The sequence below is a fragment of the Heteronotia binoei genome, chromosome 5, assembly GCF_032191835.1.
Source record: "Heteronotia binoei isolate CCM8104 ecotype False Entrance Well chromosome 5, APGP_CSIRO_Hbin_v1, whole genome shotgun sequence".
In the NCBI taxonomy this organism is placed as follows: Eukaryota; Metazoa; Chordata; class Lepidosauria; order Squamata; family Gekkonidae; genus Heteronotia; species Heteronotia binoei.
In genome coordinates, this window is record NC_083227.1 from 35,796,838 (window position 1) to 35,811,975 (window position 15,138).

Consider the following 15,138-nt stretch of genomic DNA (forward strand, 5'->3'; position numbering starts at 1 on the left):
GAGAAGGCCCGTGTGCGGGTGTTCTGCAATTTCGCCTCCTTTGGCCCAGGGATAGTCAGCTTGTTCTTCCCTGCTGACCTCAGTGCTCTCTGGGGCTCGTATGGGGAATGACGGTCCCTCAGGTAGGCAGGTCCTCAACCATATAGGGCTTTAAAGGTAATAACCAGCACTTTGTAGCGAACCCGATATGTAACTGGCAGCCAGTGCAGTTCCCGCAGCCCTGGCTGTATATGCTCCCACTTCGGGAGTCCTAGTAACAGCCTAGCCGCCGCGTTCTGCACCAGCTGCAGCTTCCGGGTTCGACACAGAGGCAGCTCCATGTAGAGGGCATTACAGTAGTACAATCTTGAGGTGACCGTCACATGAATCACTGTTGCTAGGTCCCGACGCTTCAGATGAAAAAATGCCGACTTGGCAGAGGCTGCTATCTGGGCCTCCATTGATAGTGAAGGCTCCAGTAGAACTCCCAGGCTCTTGACTTGGTGCGCCGCTTTCAGTGGTACACCGTCAAAAACCAGGAGAGGTATTTCCCTCCCCAGAGCGCCGCGGCCCACACAAAGGACCTCTGTCTTTGTCGGGTTCAGCTTCAACCCACTCAGCCTAAGCCAGGTTGCCACGGCCTGCAATGCCTGGTCCAGATTCCCTGGGACGCAGTCAGGCCGGCCATCCATTAGCAGATAGAGCTGGGTGTCATCTGCATATTGCTTGCAGGCCTTATCGGAGCCCTCTGGGGGCCTGATCCATCCATCCCACTCCTGATTTAGGCCATTTTACTTCAGGGTGGCCAGTACTGCATGGCTGACTAGGAAGATGGCCCTTCTGTTCCTCCTTCTCCTTGTATTAACTTTATTATTCAGCCAGCTTTATAAGTGTTGGTAAGAGAAGAAAAGCTGGTGGGTTTTTTTTTTTTGGGGGGGGGGGGTCATTTTGCTACCAGTGTTTTTTAAAGGAATTCCTGGATGACTTTCTGAGGAACTCCGAGGCTCCCTCCAACTCCATTTGAATGTCACTGCTGTAGTTGCATTTCTCTGCTTCCAGACCTTTTCAAAACCCGGATGTTAGACTTAATTAGCTGGAGAAGGCTGCTAATTATTGGGGTGTGGGGAAAGCTACAAAAGGACCCTCTTGTCCAGCCCAGATGAGAAGCGCACAAAGAAGAGGAGGAACATGAAGGCCACTTTCTTTGTCAGCTGTGCAGCACTGTTCACTCTCATCCCCTCAGGTAAGTGGAAGTAAAAGAGGGAATAATTCAGAATGAAAGCCCTTGCACTAACTCAGTTCTGGGTTTGAATGTGGCTGAAGGCGAACATCAGTTAAATGCTGGGGGTGGGAATTTGATGAAGTCGGAGTTAAATCAAGGAGGAAGTTGGGTTGGGGGGGGGGAGGCTGAGAGATATGCCTCGTTTTTACAGCTTTTGTACCTTAAGGCACAGGCTGGCACTCAGAAATACAGCCAGTGAAGCTTATCTTGGCATTAAAGTGAAGGAAACAGATGCTTCCCTTGCTGAATTTCTGCTTTTTGATCCAGCTGTTAAAGCCACCCAGGACTGGCCAGTAAAATAACCTGACATCAAAGATTTCAGGTTTTCACGGCTGGTAACATCATTAGGGTTTGTAGAATCTTTCGGGATCAAGTGCCATGTTCTACTGGAGAAAGTTTTCCTTCCAGACTTTTTGTTCTCAGCTGCGGAGAACATCCTCAGTGGCGTGGCAGCCGGAGCAGGTGTGATGAAAGGGCAATTGGTTTGTGGATGTGCCCATTGTTTGGTGGGGCTTCCTGGAAGGGTAGTGATAAGCCTACAAATAGCAGCTCTCCAGCAGCCCTGGCCCCACTCAATGCACAACAGCCAAGAAGGTCTGAGCACCTGCTCCGGCTGCAACGCCACTGAGGATGTTCTCCGCAGCTGAGAACAAAACGTCTGGAAGGAAAACTTTCTCCAGTAGAACACGGCACTTGATCCCAAAAGATTCTACAAACCCTAACCTGACATCCTTTTTCTGTTACCTCATTTTCATCCCACTCTTCCTCCAAGGAGCTCCCAGTTTATTCTCACAACAGCCCTGTGATGTAAGTTAGGCAGCTGAGAGAGAATGACAGGCCCACAATCTCCCAGTGAAGCTTAAGTTCAGGGCAGAATTTGTACCTGGGTTTCCCCTTCATAATATGACACTCTAAAAACCACACCTCTTCGTCTCTTATCCAAAGCTTAGAAATGTTAAGGAATCTATACAGAAATTTGAACATTCCAGATCAGTATTTTAAAAACAAGAGATGAGGCAGTAATACCATTCTGTCTCCAATAAGGTATCTTGCTGTGTTTTTCTCCACTATAAAGACAAATGGGCTATTGTTTCTCCTCAGAGCTGAGCTCAGCTGGGCAAGGCTATGGCTCAGAAAGGAAAGTGTCTGCTTTGTATGATCAAGTTTAGTCCCTGGCATCTCCAGTTAAAAGATCAGGCAGTAGAGGATGTGAAAGACATCTGCCTGAGACCCTGGAGAGCTGCTGCCAGCCCGAGTAGACAACACTGTCCTTGATGGACGGCTGGTTCTGATTCAGTGTAAAGCCATTTAATGTGCAGAAATAGCCACTTCTTGCCTGGTCATCTATGAGACGGGGAAATTACCTAAAAAAACCCAAGGAGTCATGATTTTTATCGTGTGCTATTTATATCCCACATTTCTCCCCAACAGGAATGCAATACAATTTACATTGTTCTCCTCGCCTCCATTTTATCCTCACAACAACGCTGTGAGGTAGGTTAGGCTGAAAGTGTTTGACTGGCCCAAGGTCACCCAGCAAGCTTCCATGGCAGAGTGTGGATTCAAACCTGGGTTTCCCAGATCTGACACTTTAGCCACTACACCATGCAGGCTCTGTGTGTGCATACATGTGTAAATTGCCCTCAAGTCATAACTGACTTATGGCCACCTCTTGGGATTTTCAAGGCAAGATATTTAGAGAGGTGGTTTGCCATTGACTCCCTGAACTTCTTTGGTGGTCTTTCACTCAAAAAGTAATCAAGGCTGACCCTGTTTAACTTCCAAGATCTGAGAAGAGAAGGCTAGCCAGGTCAGGGTCACTATATCTGGATATAAAAATAAGGTTTACATCTGCATGATCAGATAGCTTGTCAATTGTTGTGGGCTTATTTTTAAACCTAGATTGGGAACTCAGCTCTCCTCTTCAGTATGATGATGCCTGATTTATTTCTAGACCAGCCATTTTGATCTTAGAAGGAAGTATGCAGTGACCCAACCAGCACAACTGCCCAGCTTGGCCGGGCTACCACAAAACAGGTCAGGACCAAAGCAGTGTAAGTGAGCAGGGGTGGAGCTCCTTTGCATATAAAGCCACACAATTGACAAGCTATAAAAAAGAGCCTTGTAAGCTCTTCGAATATTGGCTACATCAGAAGTGTGTGGCCTAATATGAAAAGGAGCTCCTGCTAGAATTTCATCCCTAGTTATCCCAAATTTTTGTCTTCTGCATGTGCCTATTCAAGACTTGAACTTTGAGACTGGCAACTCTCCAAGTGGAAACTGAAGGGTCATATGCAGATCTAGGGAGTGATGTCAGAGCACCTCCTTTGCATGCAGAAGGTCCCAGGTTTGGTTCTTGCCATCTCCAGTTGAAGAACCTCAGGAAGCTGCTGGGAATCTGAGAACCTGGAGAGCCACTGCCAACCAGTAAGCCAGAGCAGATCATACTGAGCTCAGTGGACCAATGATCTAACTGGGTATAAAGAGAAATGAGTTCAGTGAGGAAGGATGTAAAGTCGGGGAACAGCAACCACATCAGATCAGAACTCCACCCAAAACATCTTGGGGCCTAGCCTTGATTTTTCAGCAATAAATTGTTTCCTTGATTAAATTATCAAGCTGTGATCTCCTGGAATAAAATGACAGCTGTTTAAAATCAGGGCAGTGCTTTAAAATGAGAAACATGTGGCAGAGTTGGAAAAGGAGATGTCTTATGACAATTTTTATGAGAAAATTAGAATCATGCCCGAGAATCACACCCCAAAGCCCACAATAGTTAAAATAATTTGGAGATAGATTTCCCTCTTGTGGTAGTTAGAACTAACTGCAGCCATCCTGTGTCTCAGTCAAGTAATGGTTTCAGCTAACATTCTCTAGGAGTGCATATTATCCTCCTATCTAAAAGCCCTGGCTGGACTGGTCCTCATGCAGATCAAAAATCCACACTGTGTACTAGATATAGCTACAATTTAGGATTCTGAAAGCTGGCTGTGTGGAAAATCTATTCTGCCAAAAAGAAATGCCAGTCTTCAGGTTGTGGCTTGAGATACCCTGGAGTTACAACTGGTCTCCAGGTTACAGAGCTCAATTCCCCTAGAGAAAAAGCTTTGAAAGGTGGACTCTAAAGAAAATGGCTGCTTTGAAAGGTGGTCATTGTACCGCACTGAGGTCCCTCCCCTCACCAAACTCCACCTTCCCTAGTCTCCACCCCCTCCCCCCAAAATCTCCAGGTATTTCCTAACCCAGAACTGGCAACTGGTGGGGCAGGATAAACTCCAGCAGCAAGAAAGAAAGAGATCTGCACATGTGCAGGCATTGCAAAAAAGGTTGTGGTTGTTCTCCAAAACTGTAAAAACATTCTTGTTGATGTCCACCAAGAACTGGATCTGCTTCCTCCCCCCCCCCCCCCCTCTTTTGTTATGCAAGCAAGAGTGTGAAATTTTAAAAATCAAAATAGGGGTCTATGGACTGCTAAAGTTTGAGAGCCACTGCTCGGTCACATTTTTATCACATCTATATCTTTTAAGGAGTCATATCTGGTTTTCCTCATTTTGTCTTCATAACTGGTCAAGTTGAAAGAGAATCTGACCCAGAGAATTTAAGTGGCTACATGGGGAATCAGAATGCAGATTTCTGCAGTCACACAAAAGGCTGCCTAAACTGACAGACCATTGGTTCACCAAAATCAGTATTGTCTACTCAAACTGGCAGTGGCTCTCCAGAAGTATGTCACATCACCTCCTACCTTCCACCGAGCCACTGCCCTTCCCTCATACTTAGGAATGGGCTCATGAACTGAAATTCATGATGAATTTTAGCCAGTTTGTGGTTCACAAAGCGACATTCATGGAAGGGCGCCCAGTGCGAACTTTCCACAAACTCTCATGCTCTTTGTGGAGGTTCATGAATAGATACATTTCCAAACTGTCTCTGCTCAATTAAGATGTTTACAAAACTTCAAAGCCATGAGAGGGGGGGTGGACATCTCCATTCAGCCTTGGAAACACCAATAGGAGCCATCCAAAACTTAACAGGCACTGCTGGCTTCCAATAACAGAGTTCCCACTCTGCTCTGAGATCAGAATGCTCAGCTCTGCAGTCTCTTAGCTGTTAGCAGTTAGACATAGAGGCAGGGAACTTAAGTTTAGGCTGAGCAGTGGAGCTTAGCTACTGGGTATCTGTCTGAGGACACGCATTTTACACCCTCCTAATTGTGAACTCCTCTCCCCTGCTGGGTTTTGGGTGTTACGTGGAGTCAGGGCTCCGGCCACACAAGTGGGGACAGGCTAGCCCTGCGAGACCAGTACTCCAGGAGACTGGCATTGGCAGGCTCAGGTGATTTGGAGAGGTACTCCCTCACCATCATCTCTGCTGAATCCTCTGCCATTGTCTGCCTGGCATCCACACCACTGCTGACCTCTCTGTTCACCAATGACAACCAATAGTTGGGCTTCTCCGTGGTTGGGCTCTTTGAGGCAGAGGTGCTGGGCTGTGGCTTCTCCTCCTCCTTCCCCACCCCCCCAGCTAGTTTGGTGTAGTGGTTAAGTGCATGGACTCTTATCTGGAAGAACAGGATTCGATTCCCCACTCCTCCACTTGCAGCTGCTGAAGTGACCTGAGGCCAGTCATAACTCTGTCAGGGGTAGTTCTGGAAAGAGCAGTTTCTGTCAGAGCTCCCTCAGCCCCACCTACTTCACAGGGTGTCTGTTGTGGGGAGTGGAAGGGAAAGGAGATTGTAAGCTGCTCTGATACTCCTTCAAGTAGTGAAGGATGGGGTATAAATCCAACCTCCTTCTCCTCCTCTTCCTCCTGTTCCCTCTGACCACATCTGTTGGCCTACAGCCTTTGCACTTCTTCAATGAAGTCATGCTTCCACTGCAAGAGCTCTGTATCACAGTGAATAATGCTACCCTTTTATCCAGGGGTCACAGATATAGGCCTGCTTGTACTCCTCTTCATTGCAGAGAGCATGCAATCTGGTGGTGATGCCCACCAGCAACCTCTCTGCCAAGGCTCAGATCTGTGAGAGAACAGCTGGCTCCAGCATCTGGTCTAGCACTCTAATCAGGAGGATCATTTGCCCCAGGTTGGCCGTAGGAGTGCAGAGCATGTCGGTGGAAGGGCTTGAGGGCATGCACCATTTGGGACAGTGTCAGCCAGTCATGTGGAGCTGATGCTGAGCTGCTCTTCCCCAGGCAGGATGGTCATGGAGATGACATCCTGCACTGTGCTGTTCTGCTCCACCAAACACACAACCATGGCATAAGTGTAGTTTCCCTCTCCCCCTGCCTCTTGTGCAGCAGACAGGCAGACTTCATGCTGCTTGAGAAGTGGGCAGCTAGGAGCTGACAGGCATCTTGCAATGGACCACATCTCAAGGGAGGGGCAGCATCCCAGGTGGCCTTGACAGTGCTCCCCCAGCCTCAGAGCATCCTTCACCACCAGCTGAAGCCTGTCCACCAGGCAGACAATGGCCTTGAGGCACACACACTTCACCTCTGCCAGCATGTTAGCGCTGATGTCCGTGGTCATGTAACCATTGACAGCGTTGCCACTGCCCACCTACAGTATCGCACGGTGACAATGTTTTGCACTGTGTGGTCTGTATCCATCCCCTGAACATAGAGCAGAACCACTTTGTGGCAGGACTGTCCCCTCCTGGGGCCTGGGCCATGCCCCGACAGTCTTGGTGGCTGCTCCAGAAGTCAGTTGTGAAGTGCATAGTTCTGCCTTGCACTCTGGAGAGCTGAGCCTTGACCAACCATCACCACTGCAGTCAATGAAAGGCTACATCCAAGACCCCTGGTGATGCCCTGCTAGGATCAGGCTCCAGTGAACAGGATGGGTTTGGTGATGGGGGCCTGTGACACACACTTCTCCCCCCACCTTTTGCACCCACTTTCACCCTCATGACACACAGAGGTTCTCATGCTCAGGAGGGGTGGGAGAGTATAAATGTGGGAGACCTTTTTGGGGGTCCATAACTGGAACCACAGAAATGTAATCCACCTCCAACTTGAAGAGACGGTAGTGGAGCAGGCAGTAGTGTGAGGTTCCCTGTGCATTTGGTCTGTGTAGCTTGCAGGGGGCCCATTCTATACACTTTTGAACCTGCACCTGACGTTTCCCCTAAGAGCACTTTCCTGGCTTGACCTTGGTCCTGCTGGGTTTGCACTGCTACAGTGGCACTGGTTCTGCTGGGCTTTCAAAATGCCCTCTCACCTTCAGTTTCTACTACAGGGGTTCCTCGGGGGGTTTGATTCTGTTTATTGCCCTTGGGGGTTTTTTGCCATTTTTTCCTCCATTGGAAATAATGGAGGATGGGGTTACTTTGGGAAGCATAACTTGGACCCCGTAAATCTAATCCTCACCAAACCGGGAGGGCAGGTAGAGGAAATTCATCTGGAGATCCAGTGTGAGCTTGCACAGGATCCATTCTATACATTCCTGAAAACCTGTGCCTGTAATTTCTGTCATTTCCCCAGAAAGCACTTTCCTGGGGGCACCTTCTTTGGGGGGCTGTAACTCAAACCCCTTAAGTCTAATTCTCACCAAATGTGGACAACAGGTAGAGGAGAATCAGTTGGATATCTTCGGTCAGTTTGGTGTCTCTAGCACATCAGGGGGCCATTCTACCACATCACAAACCTCACTAACCACATCAGTTCATTTAACATCTGAAAATGCATGATGGTTTGAGGTTCACGAACCAGAAATACCACAAAATGAACCATTTTTTATATATTTTACTCATAATGTATTTGGGTTAGACTGCCATTTTAAAGTTCTTCAACTGTAAGAAATTTTTTGTTGCTTTTTGCCCTCAGGGGTCGCCTTGCGGTGTTACACGTGCCTGTTCCCCACCATTTCTCCACTGGACTGCTTGAAGTTTCCTACACCATGTGGCCCTTCCCAGCAATGTCTCACTTCAGTGGCGAGAGGACACAGAGGTTCTGTCATAAGCTTTTGGAATAATGGCAAATTGTTGGGTCTTGTTTCCTCAGGGGCTGAGAAAGAGAGGCAAGGAAGAGGTGCTGGAATGAGATAAGAACAGTTCCATGAGGAATCCTCTTTTCTCTACATAGTTCCCCTCCAGTGACAGTCACTATAGCACCAGAAGAAGCCCACACACACAAAGACAAGAGAATGGGGAACCCCAGAAAATAATACAAACTTCACCATTTGTCATAAAAACAAGGGTGAATAAAAGTAGATTAAGCATTCAGTATGTATGCCGCTCTCATAGGGACACAGGTAAAAGCCCTTTGGATGTTGATAGGCTGAATAGAAGCAAGTAGACTAGACTACTGCAATGCACTTGATTTGGGGGCTACCCTTGAGGAGTGTTTGGAAGCTGCAACTAGACTGCTAGTTGAGACCAATTATGGGGATCATGTGACCCTAATACAACAATAACACTGGATACCAATCCAAGCACCCAATTCAAAGTGTTGGTTTTGACCTTTAAAACCCTACATGAGTTGTAACTGGACTATCTTCTGTATGTTCCTGCTCAGGAACTAAGATGAGAGCAGAAGCCCTCTTGTCTGTTCTGCCAATCAAAGAAGCTCATCTGGTGGGTGCATGAGACAAGGCCTTTTCGGTGGCAGCCCCACACTTTCAATCCTTAGGAGGCAGCTGAAGTCAGTTTTATTTATAACCAAATTTGATTACCTTTACCAGCAATCCTAAATTGTAATTCTAAAATTTGAGCTTTATGTATTCCATCTTGCATATTTTATCTATATTGTAAGTTGTCTTTGGCAGTGTAAGGGAAGCAGCCAATAAATGTCTGAAATAAATAAAAATAAAAGTAGGGTAAAGGCACAGATAAGACACATCGCTACTATCATTTATCTCCCAGTTTCATTGGACACCACCTGTACATTTTGGTGTAAGCACTAGTAACTTAACTTGCTTACCAACAGAAAAAATAATAGAAATGATAACTTCTCATGTGCAGAAACAACAGAACACAGTCTTATTAGGCACTTATTAACTGACAGCGGTGCCAGTTAAAGAATAATCCCAAAACAAAATCCATTTGATAACGTTTATTAAGACCAATTGACATGAGACTGAACAGCATGCAAACTTTCAGGTTCTCCAGAAGTCTTTATCAGGCTGGGCAAAGGGTTCCGGAGAACTCAAAAAGCTTGCATGCTATTTTGTGTCATTACAAGTTCTGTGTTAGTGCTGTCAAGTCACATTTCATGTGACTTGTGACAATCCCATAGGGTTTTTCAAGGCTAGAGAAAAACAGAGGCGGCTTGCCATTGCATGCCTCCATACAGCAACCCTGGCCTTTTTTGGCGGTGTCACATCCAAATTCTATCCAGGGCTGAGCCTACTTAGCTTCTGGAGAGCTGACGAGATCAGGCCAGTCTGGGCTCTGCAGATCAGGGCACAGCTGATGTTAGATAAATGTTATTACATGGATTTAGGCAGGGGTGGAATTCTAGCAGGAGCTCATTTGCATATTAGGCCACACCCCCTTATGTAGCCAATCCTCCAAGAACTTACAAGGCTCTTTTTTGTAAGCTCTTGGAGGATTGGCTACATCAGGGGGTATGGCCTAATATGCAAAGGAGCTCCTGCTAGAATTCCACCCCTGGATTTAGGTACCACTAAAAGTATCCTGTATTTTAACCTGTGGTGACAGAAAGGGGGCTAAATGACTGTGTGTCTTACACTGTTCTCCTGTGTGCTTGCCTCGCCCACAGGTGCTCTTGAGCTAGTGATCCAAGAGAAGAGTTGTGGGGATCCTTCAATGTGCTGGGCCCATGGCACCCGCTCCATGCTAGGGGCCAATTTCACCTACTCCACTTCTTGCTGTTCAACTGATCTATGCAACAGAGGTGCTGGGGGGCTTGGCACTTCCAGAGGGCTGCTGACAGTCTCCATTCTGTCAGTTGTCATGGTCTATCTCTGCTGAGGCAGCCGCCTTAACTGAGAACATGAGGTGGCTCAAGCTCTACTCTGTCTGCACATGGTTGTTTCCTCCAAGCTCCCCATTAGACCCCTAACCTGCACATTTGGAGATCTCATTTTCATTATGTCATTTCCCCTTCCTTGTATTCTTCCTTACTTTACATCTCCAAATGCTGCTGTGGAGAAAATAAATTTTAATAAATCTACCTGTTGTATCAATGGAATTCTTGAAAGGGGGGGGGGGTGAATTTGCTATCACTGTGAGGAGGGAATGTCTATTTTTTGCACTACCTTTCCTTTCTTTCATCATTTGCCTTTAAGGTTTGGGAAGGGGCTGTGGCTTAGTGGAAGAGCATCCGCTCAGTATGCAGAAGGTCCCAGGTTCAATCTCTGGCATCTCCAGTTAAAAGGATAAAGCAGCAGATGATGGGAAAGACCCAAGCCTGAGACTCTGGAGAGCTGCTGTCCGTCTGAATAGACACTACTGACTTAGTTAAACCCCAGTGGTCTGATTCGGTGTAAGACAGCTTAATGTAATCACATGATGTGAAATACTAGCAGCTCTTCCTTTCACCTGTGGTGAAAGCAGCTTTAAATTTCTTACCATGACCCTGTCTCTCTCGGAAGGCTTGAAGGAGAAACCGGGAGGTATCACTTTCTGACTGGTATTCTGTGCTGGCTTACTTTCACTCCTGCATTTTCCTCAGACCAGTATGTTGTGCCTACTGGATTTCATGCTCCAGGCATTCCCTCAGAATGAACCTCAAAGACCCTGCATATTTTAGGTCAGATTTGGCCACCCAACAATATTTATAACCCTGGGACAGGACCTCTTCATGTGGAGGATTTCAAGAAAAAAAGAAAGGCGTGTTATTTGTGAGACGTTTATTGGTTGAGGATAGTTTAAATATAGAATATAATGGGAGCTGAACTGGAGATCCAGTGTATTAGTCCCACATAAGATACCCTGAATGTCATCCTCAATGGAATAATAGTTTGAAAACTATTGAAATACTCTTGATAATACACAGCATGTAACTGCAAACAACCAATACAGAATTGTCCCAAATGACTGGTAGGTAAGGGTGCCTTCTAGGTATCAACCAGCAGTAGCCTGTTCCTTCTTCCTGCCCAATGTAACACTCTTGAACTATACATTAAAGATAAAGGTAGTACCCTGTGCAAACACCAGTCATCTCCTGACTCTGGAGTGACGTCACATCATGACATTTTCACTGCAGACTTTTTAAATTGGGGGAGGGGTGGTATAATATACCACACCCTTGTTTTTTCAAGTAAAAGCTGTTGTGATTCAGTGGATAACATTTCTGAATTTGAACCTGGGATGTCTGCCTTCGAGTTTCTTCTCAGTCCTCAAGATTGGGTAGATGGGCCCCAGCCAGTCAATAACAGTTTCTTCTGTTCATTTGGCAATGGCAGTTATTTGGCTATTGGCCAGGAGGTACATCACAAAATCCAATGAGCTTCTGGACATTCTGATGTTCCCAGCCACCTGACCCCAAGCAGCCAACCGCAATTGGCTATATGAACATGTGATGCTGCTTGATACAGAGTCAGAGAATGAACAGTCCTGAGCTAGAGAGACCAACAGCATCAGGCAGAGAAACATCCATGGCAACACCAGCTTCTTGAGATCTTTTAACTAAAGACACCCAGGACTGAATTTGTGCACAGAAAGCATGTTTTCTAACATTTAGCCACAGATTCAGTCACAAAACAAACTGAATATGCAAAGCTCTCTTTTGCCATTGGTCCATCTAGCTTGTGTGGAACTCATTCCATGGCTCATTGTTTGCCACATTAGCAATTTCAACAACAAAAGTTGCATTTACTTCCACCCCGGGCATAAGGGCTGCGCCTCAGGAAGGCTCACAGCTTACCCATTCCTCTGTCAGTTGTTTCAACATGGGAACACCTGCCAACCATGCTATCCTGAAATATGGGGCAGGTGCCATATTAGGGAAGAGCGCTCAGATGAACCATGTGTGCGTTCTGAGCCACTAAGTATCACTGTTCTACTCAGACTGGAAGTGGCTGTCCAGGATCTCAGGTAGAGAAAGTTCTTTCTCAGAACCAATTATTCGAGGTCCTTTTCAAAGAAACTGGAGCAATGGATCTCAGGTAGAGAAAGTTCTTTCTCAGAACCAATTATTCGAGGTCCTTTTCAAAGAAACTGGAGCAATGGAGTCTCAAGAAAACAGGACATGATCCCAACATTCCAAATATCATCAACCTCAACCAACAATGAGCCTCAGAACTTTTCACCACAATCCATGCAAATGCTTAATTCGCCAATGGCAACAGTCCCGTTTCTCAGCTCTGCCTTTCAGCAGAACTATCCAACATTCCACTGTGACGGTAGCAGAAAACATCAACAAAGGGCAATGCTGCTTCTCTGGATACAATACTTTTTTGCTGCTTTGGAAGGGCAGGTCAAAAACTCCATGTGCCATTTTTAAAAACATGTATTTTATTCTTGTTTATATTTAAATTCAAATTGGTTTCTCCCTCCTCAGAAACAGACATCCCTGACCCCACCCATCAAACATAAGCACATACATAAACATATTATTCACTTGGTCCCAACCCCCCCATTTCCCTGGTACTGAACCCCTACCCCCCACCCCCCGCTTCCCAATCTCTTTCCTTCTGCTGAAGTGTGTTATTTCAAAGCTTTGGCAACTAGCTCATAAGCTATTTCGATCTCTTCATTGTCCGGGCAGGTGCTGGCAAATTCCTCGCGGGCGTAAGCGTTCTTGAGATAACGGTGGATGCCGCGGAATTCTTCGGGGATGGCAAAGCCACGGTATTTCTTACACACCACCTGTAGGAATTGCAAGATTAGAAATATCATGTGTTAAAATTTGAGGTGTTTATCATCATGCCTGTCTGCATGTAGAGACTCCACAAAAGGTAGAGTTAGGAAATAGGTGTGCAGGGCAGCATCCTATGACTCATGGCTTTCGCTTTATTAATTAGATCTTATTCATTTTAGATTTTTTTTTTTAGTCACCACTCACCCAAAGGGTCTCATGGCGATTTGCAACATTAAAACCATATCAATAAGTTAAACAAAACACAAAAACAAGTAACAAATATAAAACATTACCATTAAAATGTTAAACTATTAAAATATGTGTCTAGTACCATACCACTAACAAAAACAACCCAAACACGGATTACACTCCAAAGGTCAACCTAAATAATTTGGCCTTGCATACTCTGCAGAACCTAAACAAATCTGGCAGGACTTTGCATAAAGAACCAAGTTTCTAGCTCCTAAGATTACCAAGACAGGGAACAAAGGTACTCATTAATAGGTGAACTCCAAGAGACCAGTGTGTAGAGGTGAAGGTAGAAACTGAGTAGGTAGGGACCAGATGGTGGGGCACAGGCAGGGGCGACCTGAGGCCACATGGCGGCCTAGGCAAACTCCTCCCCCCCTTCACAGCGCCCCCCTGCAGGGCTGCACTGCCTCCCCCCCCCCCCCACAGCCGCATCTCCTCCTCCCTTCCCTCCCTGGTCAATTTCAGTGCCGGCAGGAGAACCGGTGCTGGAGCGCCGCACTCCCCAGCAGGCCATCTGTGGGGCCACAGCACTTCCCTCCGTCTTCCCACCTCCCGCACAAGGCCGCACCTCCTCCTCCCTCCCCTCTGGGCTCAATTTCAGTGCTGGATGGGGAACTGGTGCTGGAGCGCCACACTCCCCGTTCGGCCATATAAAGCCACCCCACCAAAGACTCAAAGTCAGCGTCACTTGCCCGCTGGCCGCAGAGGAAGGAAAAGGCGCGCACTGCCACTCCCACCTCCCACTTCCTGAGAAAGGAGGGAAAGGACGGTGGCTTAGTGGTAGAGCATCTGCTTGGTAAGCAGAAGGTCCCAGGTTCAATCCCTGGCATCTCCAAAAAAGGGTCCAGGCAAAAAGGTGTGAAAAACCTCAGCTTGAGACCCTGGAGAGCCACTGCCAGTCTGAGTAGACAATACTGACTTTGATGGACCGAGGGTCTGATTCAGTATAAGGCAGCTTCATATATGTTCATATATGTTCATATTTCTTATGTATAGCTTGCCTGTTGTTTTTGCTATACTGTTTGTATACTGAATGTATTATTGATTGTCGTATGCTTCTTCTTGGGCCCTTTTGGGATTTCTGTAATTTTGCCATTGGTTCATTATACATTATATATAATTGCAAGAATATGTATGTAATTTGGTCCGCTGGGGGGGGATTTTCCATTAACAGCTAGCAGGAACAAAAGTATTGAGCAGAAGTTTTTTAACCTTTATACACCGCTTACAGCATCCCTTTTCATGCCACAGAGCTGTTCACAAGCAATTAAAACCGTAGCAGAGAAGAACAGCTGGCATCCATTTCATGTGGTGTCTCTCCACCAGCCCAGTGAAGCTGTGCACGCCATTTCCACACAGCACGCTGATTCTGTACCCTTGGGAGATGTCAGCTTGCTCTCCCCACACGCACACATATCACCCCCCCCACGCTTATCAGTTAACACCTTTTCCTCCTCATTCCCAATCATTCATCTGCTCAACCTCTCTCTTTTTGAGGAACCCTTAATATGATCACAAGGTTTACCATTTCCACACTCAGGTTCCACTTCCAGATTATTGAAATGACCAATGAATATCCTATGGGGCTCATTTTCTTTGATGCTATGTCACCCTCCAGCAGCTCCCTCTACAAATAGGGGCAAAGGACTTTTTGGGTGGGGTCCCTAGGTTCTAGCCAGTGTTCCCTCTGAGTTAGTGCAAGCTAGTTCACAATTTTTTAGCCTCTGACTCACAGATTTTTGTCTTAGTTCAGGAAAAATGGCCCCAGAGCAAACTAATTTATGCAGTAGCTCACAAGACTCCACAGCTTGGAGGGAGCATAGATTTTTGCCAGGCTAGAGCTCAGGCACCTATTTT

General features: G+C 46.5%; 2 protein-coding genes across 2 annotated transcripts in view; one reads left to right on the forward strand and one right to left on the reverse strand.

The window, feature by feature from the left end:
* The first annotated feature begins 1,146 nt into the window (after positions 1–1,146).
* On the forward strand, positions 1,147–10,398 carry LOC132571436 (CD59 glycoprotein-like). Its single transcript, XM_060238227.1, has 3 exons — positions 1,147–1,222; positions 8,089–8,211; positions 9,985–10,398. The coding sequence occupies exons 1-3, from the start codon at positions 1,168–1,170 to the stop codon at positions 10,194–10,196; spliced, it is 390 nt and encodes a 129-aa protein (XP_060094210.1). The 5' UTR covers positions 1,147–1,167; the 3' UTR covers positions 10,197–10,398.
* A 2,267-nt stretch (positions 10,399–12,665) lies between these two features.
* The window catches only part of CLIC1 (chloride intracellular channel 1), a 46,443-nt gene continuing 43,970 nt past the window's right edge, over positions 12,666–15,138 (reverse strand). Inside the window, exon 8 of the mRNA XM_060239130.1 lies at positions 12,666–13,037. Coding sequence (XP_060095113.1) covers positions 12,876–13,037 — 162 coding nt within the window. The 3' untranslated portion in view covers positions 12,666–12,875. The remainder of the gene's footprint in view (positions 13,038–15,138) is intronic.

Bases quoted from the DNA above. Each gene is read 5' to 3' on its own strand.
- LOC132571436 (XM_060238227.1), top strand. From the start codon at position 1,168: ATGAAGGCCACTTTCTTTGTCAGCTGTGCAGCACTGTTCACTCTCATC. The intron at 1,223-8,088 runs GTAAGTGGAAGT...TTTTGCCCTCAG, and splicing joins GTTCACTCTCATCCCCTCAG to GGGTCGCCTTGCGGTGTTAC. The intron at 8,212-9,984 runs GTTCTGTCATAA...CCTCGCCCACAG, and splicing joins AGTGGCGAGAGGACACAGAG to GTGCTCTTGAGCTAGTGATC.